At 44.5% G+C, this 15,791-nt stretch overlaps 1 protein-coding gene across 1 annotated transcript; it reads left to right on the top strand.

Moving 5' to 3' along the window:
• The first annotated feature begins 11,527 nt into the window (after positions 1 to 11,527).
• On the top strand, positions 11,528 to 15,304 carry LOC127295853 (uncharacterized). The gene is made up of 7 exons (XM_051325851.2): positions 11,528 to 11,881; positions 11,970 to 12,025; positions 12,288 to 13,132; positions 13,226 to 13,424; positions 13,575 to 13,754; positions 13,895 to 14,271; positions 14,930 to 15,304. Exons 1-7 carry the CDS (start codon positions 11,673 to 11,675, stop codon positions 15,068 to 15,070), a joined length of 2,007 nt encoding a protein of 668 aa, XP_051181811.1. The 5' UTR covers positions 11,528 to 11,672; the 3' UTR covers positions 15,071 to 15,304.
• Positions 15,305 to 15,791: the final 487 nt, after the last annotated feature.

The following is a 15,791-nucleotide window of genomic DNA, read 5'->3' as shown; positions in this document are numbered from 1 at the left end:
GCATAGATGGTTGCACAAGTAGAACACAATGGTTTTGTGGGCGTTGATGCTCTTGTTGTCTTTAGTTTGAGTACTTTGCATCTTTGTGGCATAGTGGGATGAAGCGGCTCGGACTAACTTTACATGACCGCGTTCATGAGACTTGTTCCTCGTTCGACATACAACTTGTATTGCATAAGAGGCTTTGCGGGTGTCTGTCTCTCCTACTATAGTGAAGATTCAATTTACTCTTCTATTGAAAACATTAGTATCAACGTTGTGGTTCATGTTCGTAGGTAGATTAGATCTCTCTCGAAAACCCTAAACCACGTAAAATATGCAAACCAAATTAGAGACGTCTAACTTGTTTTTGCAGGGTTTGGTGATGTGATATGGCCATAATGTGATGATGAATATGTATGAGATGATCATTATTGTATTGTGGCAACCGGCAGGAGCCTTATGGTTGTCTTTAAATTTCATGTTGAGTAGTATTTCAAAGTAGTTGTAATAGTTGCTACATGGAGGACAATCATGAAGACGGCGCCATTGACCTTGACGCTACGCCGACGATGATGGAGATCATGCCCGAAGATTATGGAGATCATGTCCGTGCTTTGGAGATGAAGATCAAAGGCGCAAAGACAAAAGGGCCATATCATATCACATATGAACTGCATGTGATGTTAATCCTTTTATGCATCTTATTTTGCTTAGATCGCGACGGTAGCATTATAAGATGATCCCCCACTAAAATCTCAAGATAATGAAGTGTTCATCCTTAGTATCACCGTTGCCAAGACTTGTCGTTTCGAAGCATCTCGTGATGATCGGGTGTGATAGAATCAACAAGTGCATACAACGGGTGCAAGACAGTTTTGCACATGCGGATACTAAGGTGGCCTTGACGAGCCTAGCATGTACAGACATGGTCTCGGAACACGTGATACCGAAAGGTAGAGCATGAATCATATGGTTGATATGATGAACACTATGAGTGTTCGCCATTGAATCACACCTTGTCTCGTGATGATCGGACTTAGGTGCGGTGGATTTGGTTCGTGTGATCACTAAGACAATGCGAGGGATATTGTTTTGAGTGGGAGTTCACCTAGATTTTTAATTATGTTGAATTAAAATTTGAACTCAATTTGTCATAAACTTAGTCTAAACTTTTGCAAATATATGTTGTAGAGATGGCGTCCCCAATCAATTTTAACCAGTTCCTAGAGAAAGAAAAACTTAAGAGCAACGGTAGCAACTTCACCGACTGGTTCCGTCATGTGAGGATCTTCCTCTCTGGCGGAAATCTGCAATATGTGCTTGATGCACCGCTAGGTGACCCTCCTGCAGAAACTGAAACCGATAAAAGCTGTTTACGAGACTCGGAAAACTCGGTACTCTCAAGTTCAGTGTGCCATCCTGTGCAGTCTGGAATCCGATCTTCAAAAACGTTTTGAGCACCACGATCCTCATGAATTGATGAAAGAGCTGAAAGCTATTTTTGAGACTCATGCGGCCGTGGAGTGCTATGAAGCATCGAACATTTCTTCAGCTGTATGATGGAAGAAGGCCGCTCCGTTAGTGAGCACATGCTCGCCATGACCGGGCATGCGAAGAAACTCAGTGACTTGGGAATAGTGATTCCTAACAGACTGGGGATTAATCGTGTCCTTCAATCACTCCCACCAAGTTACAAGAACTTTGTGATGAACTACAATATGCAGAACATGAACAAGGAGTTACCTGAACTCTTTGGCATGATAAAAGCTGCTGAGATTGAGATCAAGAAAGAGCACAAAGTGTTGATGGTCAACAAGACCACCAGTTTCAAGAAACAGGGCAAGTCTAAGGGAAAATTCAAGAAGGGTGGCAAGAAAGCTGCCACGCCTCCTATGAAACCTAAGAACGGCCCTAAGCACGATCTTGAGTGCTATTACTGTAAGGAGAAGGGACACTGGAAGCGTAATTGCTCCAAGTATCTGGCTGATCTGAAGAGCGGCCTTGTCAAGAAGAAGAAAGAAGGTATATCTGATATACATGTTATAGATGTTTATCTCACTGGTTCTCGTTCTAGTACCTGGGTATTTGATACTGGTTCAGTTGCTCTTATTTGTAACTCGAAATAGGAACTAAAGAATAAACGAAGACTACTAAAAGATGAAGTGACGATGCACGTTGGAAACGGATCCAAAGTCGATGTGATCGCTGTCGGCACACTTCCTCTACATCTACCTTCGGGATTAGTTTTAAGCCTAAATAATTGTTATTTTGTACCCGCGTTGAGCATGAACATTATATCTGGATCTTGTTTAATGCAAGACGGTTATTCATTCAAGTCTGAGAATAATGGTTGTTCTATTTTTATGAATAATATCGTTTATGGTCGAGCACCAGAAAAGAATGGCTTATTTCTGTTAGATCTCGATAGTAGTGATATGCATATACATAACATTGATGCTAAGCGAATTAAATTGAATGATAATTCTACTTATATGTGGCACTGTCGTCTTGGTCATATTGGAGTGAAACGCATGAAGAAACTCCATACTGATGGATTACTTGAATCACTTGACTTTGAGTCACTTGATAGATGCGAAGCATGTCTAATGGGTAAAATGACTAAGACTCCATTTTCTGGTATGATGGAGCGAGCTACTGACTTATTGGAAAGCATACATACCGATGTGTGCGGACCAATGAGCGTAGCATCGCGCGGTGGTTATCGTTATGTTCTAACCTTCACAGATGATCTGAGTAGATATGGGTATATCTATTTCATGAAACATAAATCCAAAACTTTCAAGAAGTTTAAGGAATTCCAAAGTGAAGTAGAAAATCAACGTAACAAGAAGATTAAATTTCTACGATCTGATCGTGGAGGTGAATATCTGAGTTATGAGTTTGGCATGCATTTAAAGAAATGCGGAATACTTTCACAATTGACACCGCCGGGAACACCTCAACGAAACGGTGTGTCCGAACGTCGTAATCGAACTCTCTTAGATATGGTTCGTTCTATGATGTCTCTTACTGATTTGCCGTTATCATTTTGCAGTTATGCATTAGAGACAGCCGCATTCACTTTAAATAGAGCACCATCAAAATCCGTAGAAACGACACCATATGAATTATGGTTTAATAAGAAACCTAAGCTGTCGTTCCTGAAAGTTTGGGGTTGCGAAGCCTATGTAAAGAAGTTACAACCGGACAAGCTAGAACCCAAAGCGGAGAAATGCGTCTTCATAGGATACCCTAAGGAAACTATAGGGTACACTTTCTATCACAAATCCGAAGGCAAAATCTTTGTTGCTAAGAACGGAACCTTTCTTGAGAAAGAATTTCTCACTAAAGAAGTGACTGGAAGAAAAGTAGAACTCGATGAGATTGATGAATCTATATTCGTTGATCAGAGTAGCGCGATGCGGAAGTTGTACTGCATCGCCTACACCGGCAACAGAGGAAGCTAATGATAATGATCATGAAACTTCGAACGAGGAAACTACTGAACCTCGCAGATCGACAAGGGAGCGTGCCACTCCTGATTGGTATGATCCTTGTCTAAATGTCATGATTGTGGATAACAATGATGAGGACCCTGCGACGTATGAAGAAGCGATGATGAGCCCAGATTCCAACAAATGGCAAGAAGCCATGAAATCCGAAATGGGATCCATGTATGATAACAAAGTATGGACTTTGGTAGACTTACCTGATAGCCAAAAGGCTGTCGAGAATAAATGGATCTTCAAGAGAAAAACAGATGCTGATGGTAATATTACTGTCTACAAAGCTCGACTTGTCGCAAAGGGTTTCCGACAAATTCAAGGAGTTGACTACGATGAGACTTTCTCACCTGTAGCAAAGCTAAAATCTGTGAGAATTTTGTTAGCAATAGCTACATTTTTCGATTATGAGATTTGGCAGATGGATGTCAAAACGGCGTTCCTTAATGGAGACATTGAGGAAGAGTTGTATATGGTACAACCCAAAGGTTTTGTCGATCCTAAAAATGCTGACAAAGTATGCAAACTTCAGCGTTCAATCTATGGACTGAAGTTGGCATCAAGAAGTTGGAACCGACGCTTTGATAAGGTGATCAAAGACTTCGGGTTTATACAGTGTCATGGAGAGGCCTGTATTTACAAGAAAGTGAGTGGGAGCTCTGTAGCATTCCTGATATTATATGTAGATGACATATTATTGATCGGGAATGATATAGAACTATTAAGCAGTGTAAAAGGTTATTTGAATAATAGTTTTTCAATGAAAGACCTTGGTGAAGCATCGTATATATTAGGCATCAAGATTTATAGAGATAGATCAAGACGCCTAATAGGGCTATCACAGAGTACATACCTAGACAAGATTCTAAAGAAGTTTAGAATGGACGAAAGTAAGAAAGGGTTCTTACCTATGTTACCAGGCAAGGTCTTGAGTAAGACTCAAGGACCGGCTACGGCAGAAGAAAGAGAAAGGATGAGTAATATCCCCTATGCCTCGGCAGTAGGATCTATCATGTATGCCATGCTATGTACTAGACCGGATATAGCACATGCTGTTAGTTTGACTAGCAGATATCAAAGTGATCCAGGAATGGAACACTGGACAATGGTCAAGAATATCCTGAAGTACTTGAAAAGAACTAAGGATATGTTTCTTTGTTATGGAGGTGACCAAGAGCTCGTTGTAAGTGGTTACACCGATGCAAGTTGGAACACTGATCCTGATGACTCTAAGTCACGGTGCAGGTACGTGTTTATATTGAATGGTGCTGCAGTAAGCTGGGCAAGCTCGAAGCAGTGCACGGTGGTGAAGTCTTCAACAGAATCAGAGTACATAGCGGCTTCAGAGGCTTCATCAGAAGCGGTATGGATGAAGAGGTTCATTGTAGAGCTCGGTGTGGTTCCTAGTGCATTGGACCCATTAATCATTTACTGTGATAACATGGGTGCCATCGCCAATGCACAAGAGCCAAGGTCACACAAGAGGCTGAAGCATATCAAGCTGCGTTACCACTCGATTCGCGAGTACATCGAAGATGGAGAAGTAAAGATTTGCAAAGTACACACTGATTTGAATGTAGCAGATCTGTTGACTAAAGCTCTCCCTAGGGCAAAGCATGACCAACACCAGAATGCCATGGGTGTTAGGTATATTACAATGTAATCTAGATTATTGACTCTAGTGCAAGTGGGAGACTGAAGGAGATATGCCCTAGAGGCAATAATAAAATGGTTATTATTTATATCTTTATGTTTATGATAAATGTTTATATGTCATGCTATAATTGTATTAACCGAAACATTAGTACATGTGTGATATGTAGACAAACAAAGAGTCCCTAGTATGCCTCTTAACTAGTTTGTTGATTAATGGATGATTAGTTTCATAATCATGAACATTGGATGTTATTAATAACAAGGTTATGTCATTGTATGAATAATGTAATGGACACACCCAATTAAGCGTAGCATAAGATCTCGTCATTAAGTTATTTGCTATAAGCTTTCGATACATAGTTACCTAGTCCTTATGACCATGAGATCATGTAAATCACTTATACCGGAAATGTACTTTGATTACACCAAACGCCACTGCGTAAATGGGTGGTTATAAAGGTGGGATTAAGTATCCGGAAAGTATGAGTTGAGGCATATGGATCAACAGTGGGATTTGTCCATCCCGATGACGGATAGATATACTCTGGGCCCTCTCGGTGGAATGTCGTCTAATGTCTTGCAAGCATATGAATAAGTTCATAAGAGACCACATACCACGGTACGAGTAAAGAGTACTTGTCAGGAGACGAGGTTGAACAAGGTATAGAGTGATACCGAAGATCAAACCTCGGACAAGTAAAATATCGCGTGACAAAGGGAATTGGTATCGTATGTGAATGGTTCATTCGATCACTAAAGTCATCGTTGAATATGTGGGAGCCATTATGGATCTCCAGATCCCGCTATTGGTTATTGGTCGGAGTGAGTACTCAACCATGTCCGCATAGTTCGCGAACCGTAGGGTGACACACTTAAAGTTGGATGTTGAAATGGTAGAACTTGAATATGGAATGGAGTTCGAATATTTGTTCGGAGTCCCGGATGAGATCCCGGACATCACGAGGAGTTCCGGAATGGTCCGGAGAATAAGATTCATATATAGGATGTCATTTTATGTGAATTAAAATGATCCGGAAGGTTCTATGGAAGGTTCTAGAAGGTTCTAGAAAAGTCCGGAAGAAACCACCAAAGGAAGGTGGAGTCTCGGAGGGACTCCACCTCCATGGCCGGCCAACCCTAGAGGGGGAGGAGTCCCAAGTGGACTCCCCCTATGGGGGCCGGCCACCCCCCCACATGGAAGGGGGGAATCCCACCCCAAGTGGGATTCCCACCTTGGGTAGGTTTCCCTATCACATGGAAGGTTTTGGGTTCGGGTCTTATTCGGAGACTTGTAGTCCAACACTTGGGGCTTCCACCTATATAATGAGGGGCCAAGGGGAGGGGGCCGGCCACCGTAAGACCACAACCTGGCCGCCCCCCTTGAGTGGCCGGCCACCCCCTCCCAAACCCTAGCCGCCCCCCTCTCCTCCATAAGCTCCCGCACACTTAGCGAAGCTCCGCCGGAGTTCTCCACCGCCACAGACACCACGCAAGAGGAGCTACTACTTCCGCTGCCCGCTGGAACGGGGAGGTGGACGTCGTCTTCATCAACAACCGAACGTGTGACCGAGTACGGAGGTGCTGCCCGTTCGTGGCGCCGGAGGGATCGTGATCAAGATCTTCTACGCGCTTTTGCAAGCGGCAAGTGAACGTCTACCGCAGCAACAAGAGCCTCATCTTGTAGGCTTTGGAATCTCTTCAAGGGTGAGACTCGATAATCCCCTCGTTGCTACCGTCTTCTAGATTGCATCTTGGCTTGGATTGCGTGTTCGCGGTAGGAATTTTTTTGTTTTCTATGCAACGTTATCCTACAAGACCTTGGTGAAGCATCGTATATATTAGGCATCAAGATTTATAGAGATAGATCAAGACGCCTAATAGGGCTATCACAGAGTACATATCTGGACAAGATTTTAAAGAAGTTTAGAATGGACGAAAGTAAGAAAGGGTTCTTACCTATGTTACCAGGCAAGGTCTTGAGTAAAACTCAAGGACCGGCTACGGCAGAAGAAAGAGAAAGGATGAGTAATATCCCCTATGCCTCGGCAGTAGGATCTATCATATATGCCATGCTATGTACTAGACCGGATATAGCACATGCTGTTAGTTTGACTAGCAGATATCAAAGTGATCCAGGAATGGAACACTGGACAACGGTCAAGAATATCCTGAAGTACTTGAAAAGAACTAAGGATATGTTTTCTTTGTTATGGAGGTGACCAAGATCTCGTTGTAAGCGGTTACACCGATGCAAGTTGGAACACTGATCCTGATGACTCTAAGTCACAGTCTGGGTACGTGTTTATATTGAATGGTGCTGCGATGGTGGGCAAGCTCGAAGCAGTGCACGGTGGCGAAGTCTTCAACAGAATCGGAGTACATAGCGGCTTCAGAGGCTTCATCAGAAGCGGTATGGATGAAGAGGTTCATTGTAGAGCTCGGTGTGGTTCCTAGTGCATTGGACCCATTAATCATTTACTGTGATAACATGGGTGCCATCGCCAATACACAAGAACCAAGGTCACACAAGAGGCTGAAGCATATCAAGCTGCGTTACCACTCGATTCGCGAGTACATCGAAGATGGAGAAGTAAAGATTTGCAAAGTACACACTGATCTGAATGTAGCAGATCCGTTGACTAAAGCTCTCCCTAGGGCAAAGCGTGACCAACACCAGAATGCCATGGGTGTTAGGTATATTACAATGTAATCTAGATTATTGACTCTAGTGCAAGTGGGAGACTGAAGGAGATATGCCCTAGAGGCAATAATAAAGTGGTTATTATATATCTTTATGTTTATGATAAATGTTTATATACCATGCTATAATTGTATTAACCGAAACATTGATACATGTGTGATATGTAAACAACAAAGAGTCCCTAGTATGCCTCTTAACTAGCTTGTTGATTAATGGATGATTAGTTTCATAATCATGAACATTGGATGTTATTAATAACAAGGTTATATCATTATATGAATGATGTAATGGACACACCCAATTAAGCGTAGCATAAGATCACGTCATTAAGTTATTTGCTATAAGCTTTCGATACATAGTTACCTAGTTCTTATGACCATGAGATCATATAAATCACTTATACCGGAAAGGTACTTTGATTACATCAAACGCCACTGCGTAAATGGGTGGTTATAAAGTTGGGATTAAGTATCCGGAAAGTATGAGTTGAGGCATATGGATCAACAGTGGGATTTGTCCATCCCGATGACGGATAGATATACTCTGGGCCCTCTCGGTGGAATGTCGTCTAATGTCTTGCAAGCATATGAATAAGTTCATAAGAGACCACATACCACGGTACGAGTAAAGAGTACTTGTCAGGAGACGAGGTTGAACAAGGTATAGAGTGATACCGATGATCAAACCTCGGACAAGTAAAATATCGCGTGACAAAGGGAATTGGTATCATATGTGTATGGTTCATTCGATCACTAAAGTCATCGTTGAATATGTGGGAGCCATTATGGATCTCCAGATCCCGCTATTGGTTTTTGGTCGGAGTGAGTACTCAACCATGTCCGCATAGTTCACGAACCGTAGGGTGACACACTTAAAGTTGGATGTTGAAATGGTAGAACTTGAATATGGAATGGAGTTCGAATATTTGTTCGGAGTCCCGGATGAGATCCCGGACATCACGAGGAGTCCCGGAATGGTCCGCAGAATAAGATTCATATATAGGAAGTCATTTTATAAGATTTAAAATGATCCGGAAGGTTCTATGGAAGGTTCTAGAAGGTTCTAGAAAAGTCCGGAAGAAACCACTAAGGAAGGCGGAGTCCCGGAGGGACTCCACCTCCATGGCCGGCCAACCCTAAAGGGGGAGGAGTCCCAAGTGGACTCCCCTAAGGGGGCCGGCCACCCCCTCCCAAGGAAGGGTGGGAATCCCACCTCTAGTGGGAGTCCTAGCTTGGGTAGGTTTCATGTGATATGGAAGGTTTTGATTTGGGGTCTTATTCGAAGACTTGTAGACCAACTCTTGGGTGTTCCACCTATATAATGAGGGCCAAGGGGAGGGGGCCGGCTGACATAGGCATCCCCAATGGGCCTGCCGAAGATAGTACCCGGGGTTTACTGAAGGCCCACTACTCGAAGAATAAGAAGATTCGGAAGCCCAAGATATTGTTAAGAAAAGCTAGAGTTGTAATAGGAAGTATTATTTGTAATCTTGCGGGATGAGTTAGAAACCTTCCCGGACCCTGTAACTTGTACAATACGAATCCCTCGGCTCCACCTCCTATATAAGGGGGGGTCGAGGGACGAAGAAAGCATCGAATCATTGCTTCTCAAACCCTAGTTTTCATAATCGTCGAGTACTTTTCGGCTGAAACCTTCGAGATCTACTTGCCCTCTACTTCCAACTAAACCCTAGTCTACAACCCGTAGGCATTGACAAGTTAATCCCTTGTCACCGGCCACCCTAACAACACAAGGTGGCCGCACCACCTAGATGGCCGGCGCCCCCCTCTCCCCAAACCCTAGCCACCCCACTCCTCCTTCTTCCCCGCACGCTTAGCGAAGCTCCGCCGGGATTCTCCACCGCCACCGACACCACGCCGTCGTGCTGTCGGATTCAAGAGGAGCTACTACTTCCGCTGCCCGCTGGAACGGGGAGGTGGACGTCGTCTTCATCAACAACCGAACGTGTGACCGAGTACGGAGGTGCTGCCCGTTCGTGGCGCCGTGATCAAGATCTTCTACGCGCTTTTGCAAGCGGCAAGTGAACGTCTACCGCAGCAACAAGAGCCTCATCTTGTAGGCTTTGGAATCTCTTCAAGGGTGAGACTCGATAATCTCCTCATTGCTACCATCTTCTAGATTGCATCTTGGCTTGGATTGCGTGTTCGCGGTAGAAATTTTTTTGTTTTCTATGCAACGAATCCCTACAGAGCTCCTATGGAGGCTAGCTTGGAGTTGTGCTAGCCCCATAGGGTGTCGGGAGCCTCCGTTGTTGTGAAGCTCGCCCCAACCTTGTGTGAAGAAATAGCCGCCTCGATCGGTCTTGATAGTGGAGGAAAGGGAACTCCTTTATGGGGTTTCCTTGAGGAAGAAGGTGAGACATGTGTGGCCGTTGGACCTTTGTGGTCCACACCTCCTCAACGCAGACGTACTCTCTCTTGTGGGAGGAACTACGGTAAAACATATCGCTGCGTCTCCGCCTCCGTCCGGTTGTCCCGTTCCTTTACACTTGTTCATTTCCTTGTTCTACTACTTGTCCTACCTTCCGCATTGCATCGCATCATACTAGGAACATCTTTACCATTCAAGTTACCACCTTTACTTCCGCATTGCTAAAACCAAAAAAGACATAAAATTGAGTAGCGTCTATTCACCCCCCCTCTAGTCGCGCCGGTCCATTCAACAGTGGTTAAGACGACTACCGTATGTAACATTTATCCATGTCAGCTATAGACCGTAATGAATACATTTTGTATAATGGTGCTATCTTTATGGGGGTCTATAGGGGAACCGCCAATTGCATATCATGGAATATTTTACCTATCGTTCAACTTGTTTCGCGGAAAAGGGATTCGGCGAAAGACGAGATCCCATGAAACAAGCGACGCCCTCTCGGTACAACAGGAAAGATCCCGTCGGTAAGCAACGATTTTTACGGAAATCTACCGTCTTTAATTGTACCGACGACATGTGCAGTTTCTGGTTTTCTCTCTCCCCCACGTCTTCAAATATCCTCCATGGGCTACGTTAAAGACGGCTCACTAATGGTTGTACATGCCCTTCGGTGAAGGCATCCTGTCTCGTCACTCAAAATCTCATAACCTCAAGCTTTTCCGTGGAGTTTGGTTAACCATCATTTCCGCTTAGATGGTAGGCTTATTTTTTCTAAAAAACCAACAACAATATACATTTCATGCATTATGTTTCGACACTCGTGGTGTCGTTGCTACTTCAACCATGGGTTCTCCAATTTGATCCAACTCGTGGGCATCGCTCGTCAAATCCTCCAAGAGGATTTATCTCGAAGTTCTTCAACTTGCATCTACCCCCACAAATGTTCCGTAATTCATCTTGGTGTTTGTGAGTTTTCCTATAGGTTTGTATGATTGAATTCATAATTTTTTCCTTAGATCCAACATCATGAATTCCTTTGTATATGTGACAACTTTCATACACGCAATCATGTTTTTTCTACAATTCTATTTCCTGTAAAATTGAACATGTCGTGACATTTTATTCCTTTTTCTTCTTCATATTATGCATTGTGAAATCTTACCAACAGAAGAGACCCCATCCTTGTAGAATTCAAACGAAAGGTGAAAGTTGCGAGTGTCCAGGTTTTCTACCGGCACGACCTCGTATCCGATGCCGCGATGCTGACCCCAGAGTTGCCTTGCCTCCCATTAAATTCGAACGCACTAGTAGCTTCCCAATTTCAAACAGCTCGCTCGCTCTCGCTCTCGCCGCCGCCGCCGCCGCCGCCGCTCCCCACCTCCACCTCCGCGGCGCATCACCTCAGGTAGCCCACGGCGACGGCAACACCCGCGCCGATGGAGTTTCGGCCCGGTGGATCCCCCGGAGGCGACGGCGGCGGCGGCGGCGGCGACGGCAAGCCGCGGGACAAGTTCTCGGTGTACCAGAACCCGTCCGTCACCCGCGCGCTCGCCTCCCGCAGCGTCCGCCCCTCCCTCCCGGTCCTCCTCCTCCTCGCATTCTCCCCCATCGCCTCCGCCTCCTCCCTCATGGCCCTGTCGTCCTGGTAAGCCTAAATCTACTCCACTCTCCTTGTACACCCTGAACCCAGATCGTTACAGCGCGTGGGTTCTCATATGTCGCTGCTATCACAGGGAGGGGCAGCTTGTCAAGGTCGCCGGCCGCGCGGGTCTATCCACCACTGCTGTCGGTAAGTTAGCTTACCTCTTGGGTGTTCTGAAAATTCTTGTCCTGGGCGGCCAGCACTGCCCCTAGTTGCTCATAAGGTGCTTGTAGAAATGCCAAGCTTGTAGAGAACGGCTGATTGGCACAGGAGGTGCTGGCGGAATGCCATGTTTTCCTGCACATCTAATGGCCATGAAAATTTGACAATCTTAGCTCTTAGGTCTTCTAAATACGCTTTGTTGTGTGCCAAAAGTACCTGCAGAACTTAACTCGTCGTCCTCTTTCAGTGCTCGTCATTTGGTTGGTGGAGGCAGCACTGGGTCTCGTCGCACTTTTGACAGTGCCGGCGTTCTTCAGGGCACTGATGCTATACAATGGGAGGAGGGCATTGGCCAAGGAGGACAAGGTTGCGTTGTCGGAACGCCAACTGGGGCTTCTCGGGTTGAAGACCACAGGTTCAGACGGAGCTGCCATGGGCGAGCAAACCAAGAAGCCTCCCAAGGCGAAGCCATCAACACCCTCGGAGCCGATTGTTCCTATCAGGAGATCTTCGTTCAGCTACACACCGTCTCGGGGGCAACCAAGGATCGGCTCCAGCCATTTGAGCCCCGGTGGTGAGAGATTGACCACGTCATTACAAATGTCGCCTGCCACTCCACTGCAGAAGCCTGTTTCTTCCCCTTCAACTCCGTGGTCGAGGAAGAGCTCAGGCAGCGCCAATGGCATACAAACTGAGGCGATGCTGGACCACTTCTTGGCTCGCTTGGATGAAACTATCGACAATCTCACGGATTCAGCCAGTAAAACTGCAACACCCCCAGCAAACATCACGGGCTTTGGCATTGCCAGTCCTGTCTCAGTCACCACATCAACCACCCCTTCTGGTGCTACACGGAGCACACCTCTGAGGGCTGTGAGGATGTCTCCTGGCTCGCATCAGAAGTACAGCACGCCTCCAAAAAAGGGTGAGGGTGAGTTTCCGCCTCCGATGTCCCTGGAGCAGGCAGTGGATGCCTTTGAAAGTCTGGGTGTGTATCCTGAGATTGAGCAGTGGCGAAACAACCTCAGGCAATGGTTTTCTTCAGTTCTGATGAACCCGCTTGTCCAGAAGATTAAATCAAGCCATATTCAGGTGCTCGTTAGTTGGCGTTGTTTTTACAGGAACCTATATTTTTAGTCCAGTTCAGTACTCACCATTTTGTTTTGTTGTTATGCTCCTTGTCAGGTTAAGCAAACCACAGCTAGTATTGGGGCTTCAGTTAATGTTAGCCAAGTTGGAAGCGACCTGCCAAGCACAACAGCACCGGCTAGCTTATCTCCACTTGGTGGGACTAAAGATTGGCAGCCAACTGTCACGGTTGATGAGGATGGCATTCTTAATCAATTGCGCGGTGCACTTCTGCAGTCTCGTAATGCTCCTGTTGGTAAGTTGCTGGTGTACTCTGAACTTTCCTTCTGTAATTTTGCGTGTTTATATATTTCCATCAACTTGCGCAGAAAGGGCTTTTTGGTGTGGTTAAAGTTAGTTTACGCTTCAAGTTTGGTACTTACTAGTAATTATTTTTTCCCTCCAGCCCAAACCTTTGGCAGTCCACAACAGCCACAATCAAACCCTCTCCTTCCAGCTATTCAAGCATGTATCGATGCAATTACAGAGCACCAGAGGCTTAATGCTCTGATGAAGGGAGAGCTGATAAAAGGCTTGCTGCCGCAGAGTACTGTTCGTGCTGATTATACTGTTCACAGAGTTCAAGGTGAGGCATTCAATATTTTGTCTGAAAAGTAAACTATAGAGCCTTTAGTTGCTTGATGCTATTTAGACCTGCAGTCACAAAATAGGGTGATTACAAAGATTAATATTGGGGTAACCTGTATTACTTATATCATGATGCAGAGCTTGCTGAAGGAACATGCTTGAAGAATTATGATTACATGGGTTATAGAGATGGCTATGGTAAATCAGAGAAAAAATGGAGCAGTGAGCTGCCAACTGACTCACACCTTCTTCTCTACTTGTTTGCTGCTTTCCTTGAGCATCCAAAGTGGATGCTTCATGTTGATCCTACCTCCTACTCTGGTGCCCAGTCTAGCAAAAATCCCTTGTTTCTAGGAGTCCTTCCACCAAAAGAGAGGTTTCCGGAGAAGTATGTTGCTTTGATATCTGGTGTTCCAGCAGTTATTCACCCAGGGGCCCTTGTACTGGCTGTGGGCAAGCAGAGCCCTCCAGTTTTTGCTCTATACTGGGACAAGAAGCTGCAATTTTCTCTTCAGGTGATTCAAGCATTTCCAATAATCGTTGTTCTTGTTGCCTTAGTGTTAATATAATCATTGGATATGAATTATGAAATGGCTGAAAAGTTATTTAATAAGACGCACAACATTGGAAATAGAAGTATTGACGAGAAACAAACCCAAAAGGTCATGAGTGGGATGTGGTGCATTTGGGGCAAAAGACGTGAGATATGTTTCGTGTTAAAAGTGATTGGAAAGAGATGTTTTGAGGCCGCAAGCATAGTCTTTCCACCTCTTGTGTTGCTGTGATTGGAAATAAATGTTCTAAGGCAGCAACCACATTATTTATTATTACTAAATAGTTTGCTAAAACAGCTTATATTATGGAACGGTGGTAGTACAAAATAGTGTGAACTTGCTGAATTATGGTAACAAATTAATGATGCGTAGCATGACTTTGACATTGAGTATATGATTGTGCCATGCACCTAATTTAAGGTTATAAGCCAACTAGATTTACTCTTGTTTTGTCACGAGCGAGGCAACTAGATTTACTCAAGTAAGTTCACCATTGCTTCTATATTTATTACTTAATGACAAAATCTGTTCACAATTTGGGAATTTTACATACATGGCATATACTCCACATGTGTATTAAGTGTTACTAATGTTGTCCACATGTGTTTTCACTTTCCAGGGAAGAACAGCACTGTGGGATGCCATTTTGCTTCTATGCTACCAGATAAACGTTGGTTATGGCGGTATTGTCAGGGGAACCCACATTGGTTCCTCTGCCTTGAACATCCTGTCCGTTCTTGATTCAGACATGGAGAGCTGAAGAAGAAGAGCCGCATGCTCTGAAGGAGATTATTGTAGTTTGTACTCTGAAGGAGATGTTTTATGACTAGCCTAGTTGCTGGTGTTACATGTTATCAAGACCAGCATCTCCTGAACTAACTTAGTTTTAGGATGTGGTATGCCCTATTCGAGACTCCTGAAATTATTTCTGAATTGTATCTTGAATCACTGATTATCCAAACTCAGAAATGCAATGTTTGTGTGCCTTCGGTTACGTCCTGTATCTTCCTCTTGCTGGGAGAAGAAAAATGAGCTTTTATCAATTCCAGACTGAACCGTCTCTACGAGTTCATAGAGCATCATTACTGGCGGTTCCTAAATAAGTGTTGGCAGGTGCGCTCACAAGATTGTATGGGGGACACCAGCACAACCTCCCGAATTATAGGGACGGCCGTTCCACACCGGCGTCCTCAAAAAATATTCATACAGTAATTTAAATTTTATTCACACAATAATTATTCATACAATGATTTAACATAGTTTAACACAAATATAAAGAAATTATTCATACAATAGTTTAAATTGTAAATCATGCTTTTTGCCCACAGATGCACAACCAGATCTACGTGCAATTGAGCATGAACATCTGCATACTGCATTTCTACGTGCATATCAAGGAAAGCCGCGAACTCTTGGATACATACTCAACTTGGGCAAAATGTTGGTTGATCATCATTTACGGGTGCGTCACGCTCGCTCTC

The sequence above is a fragment of the Lolium perenne genome, chromosome 4 (genome assembly GCF_019359855.2).
Source record: "Lolium perenne isolate Kyuss_39 chromosome 4, Kyuss_2.0, whole genome shotgun sequence".
Taxonomy (NCBI): Eukaryota; Viridiplantae; Streptophyta; class Magnoliopsida; order Poales; family Poaceae; genus Lolium; species Lolium perenne.
This window is presented reverse-complemented; position numbering and strand designations above follow the sequence as displayed.

Coding starts and splice junctions, on each gene's coding strand:
- LOC127295853 (XM_051325851.2), top strand. CDS start 11,673: ATGGAGTTTCGGCCCGGTGGATCCCCCGGAGGCGACGGCGGCGGCGGC. Junction 12,026..12,287: donor TCTATCCACCACTGCTGTCG/GTAAGTTAGCTT, acceptor GTCCTCTTTCAG/TGCTCGTCATTTGGTTGGTG. Junction 14,272..14,929: donor AGCTGCAATTTTCTCTTCAG/GTGATTCAAGCA, acceptor TTCACTTTCCAG/GGAAGAACAGCACTGTGGGA.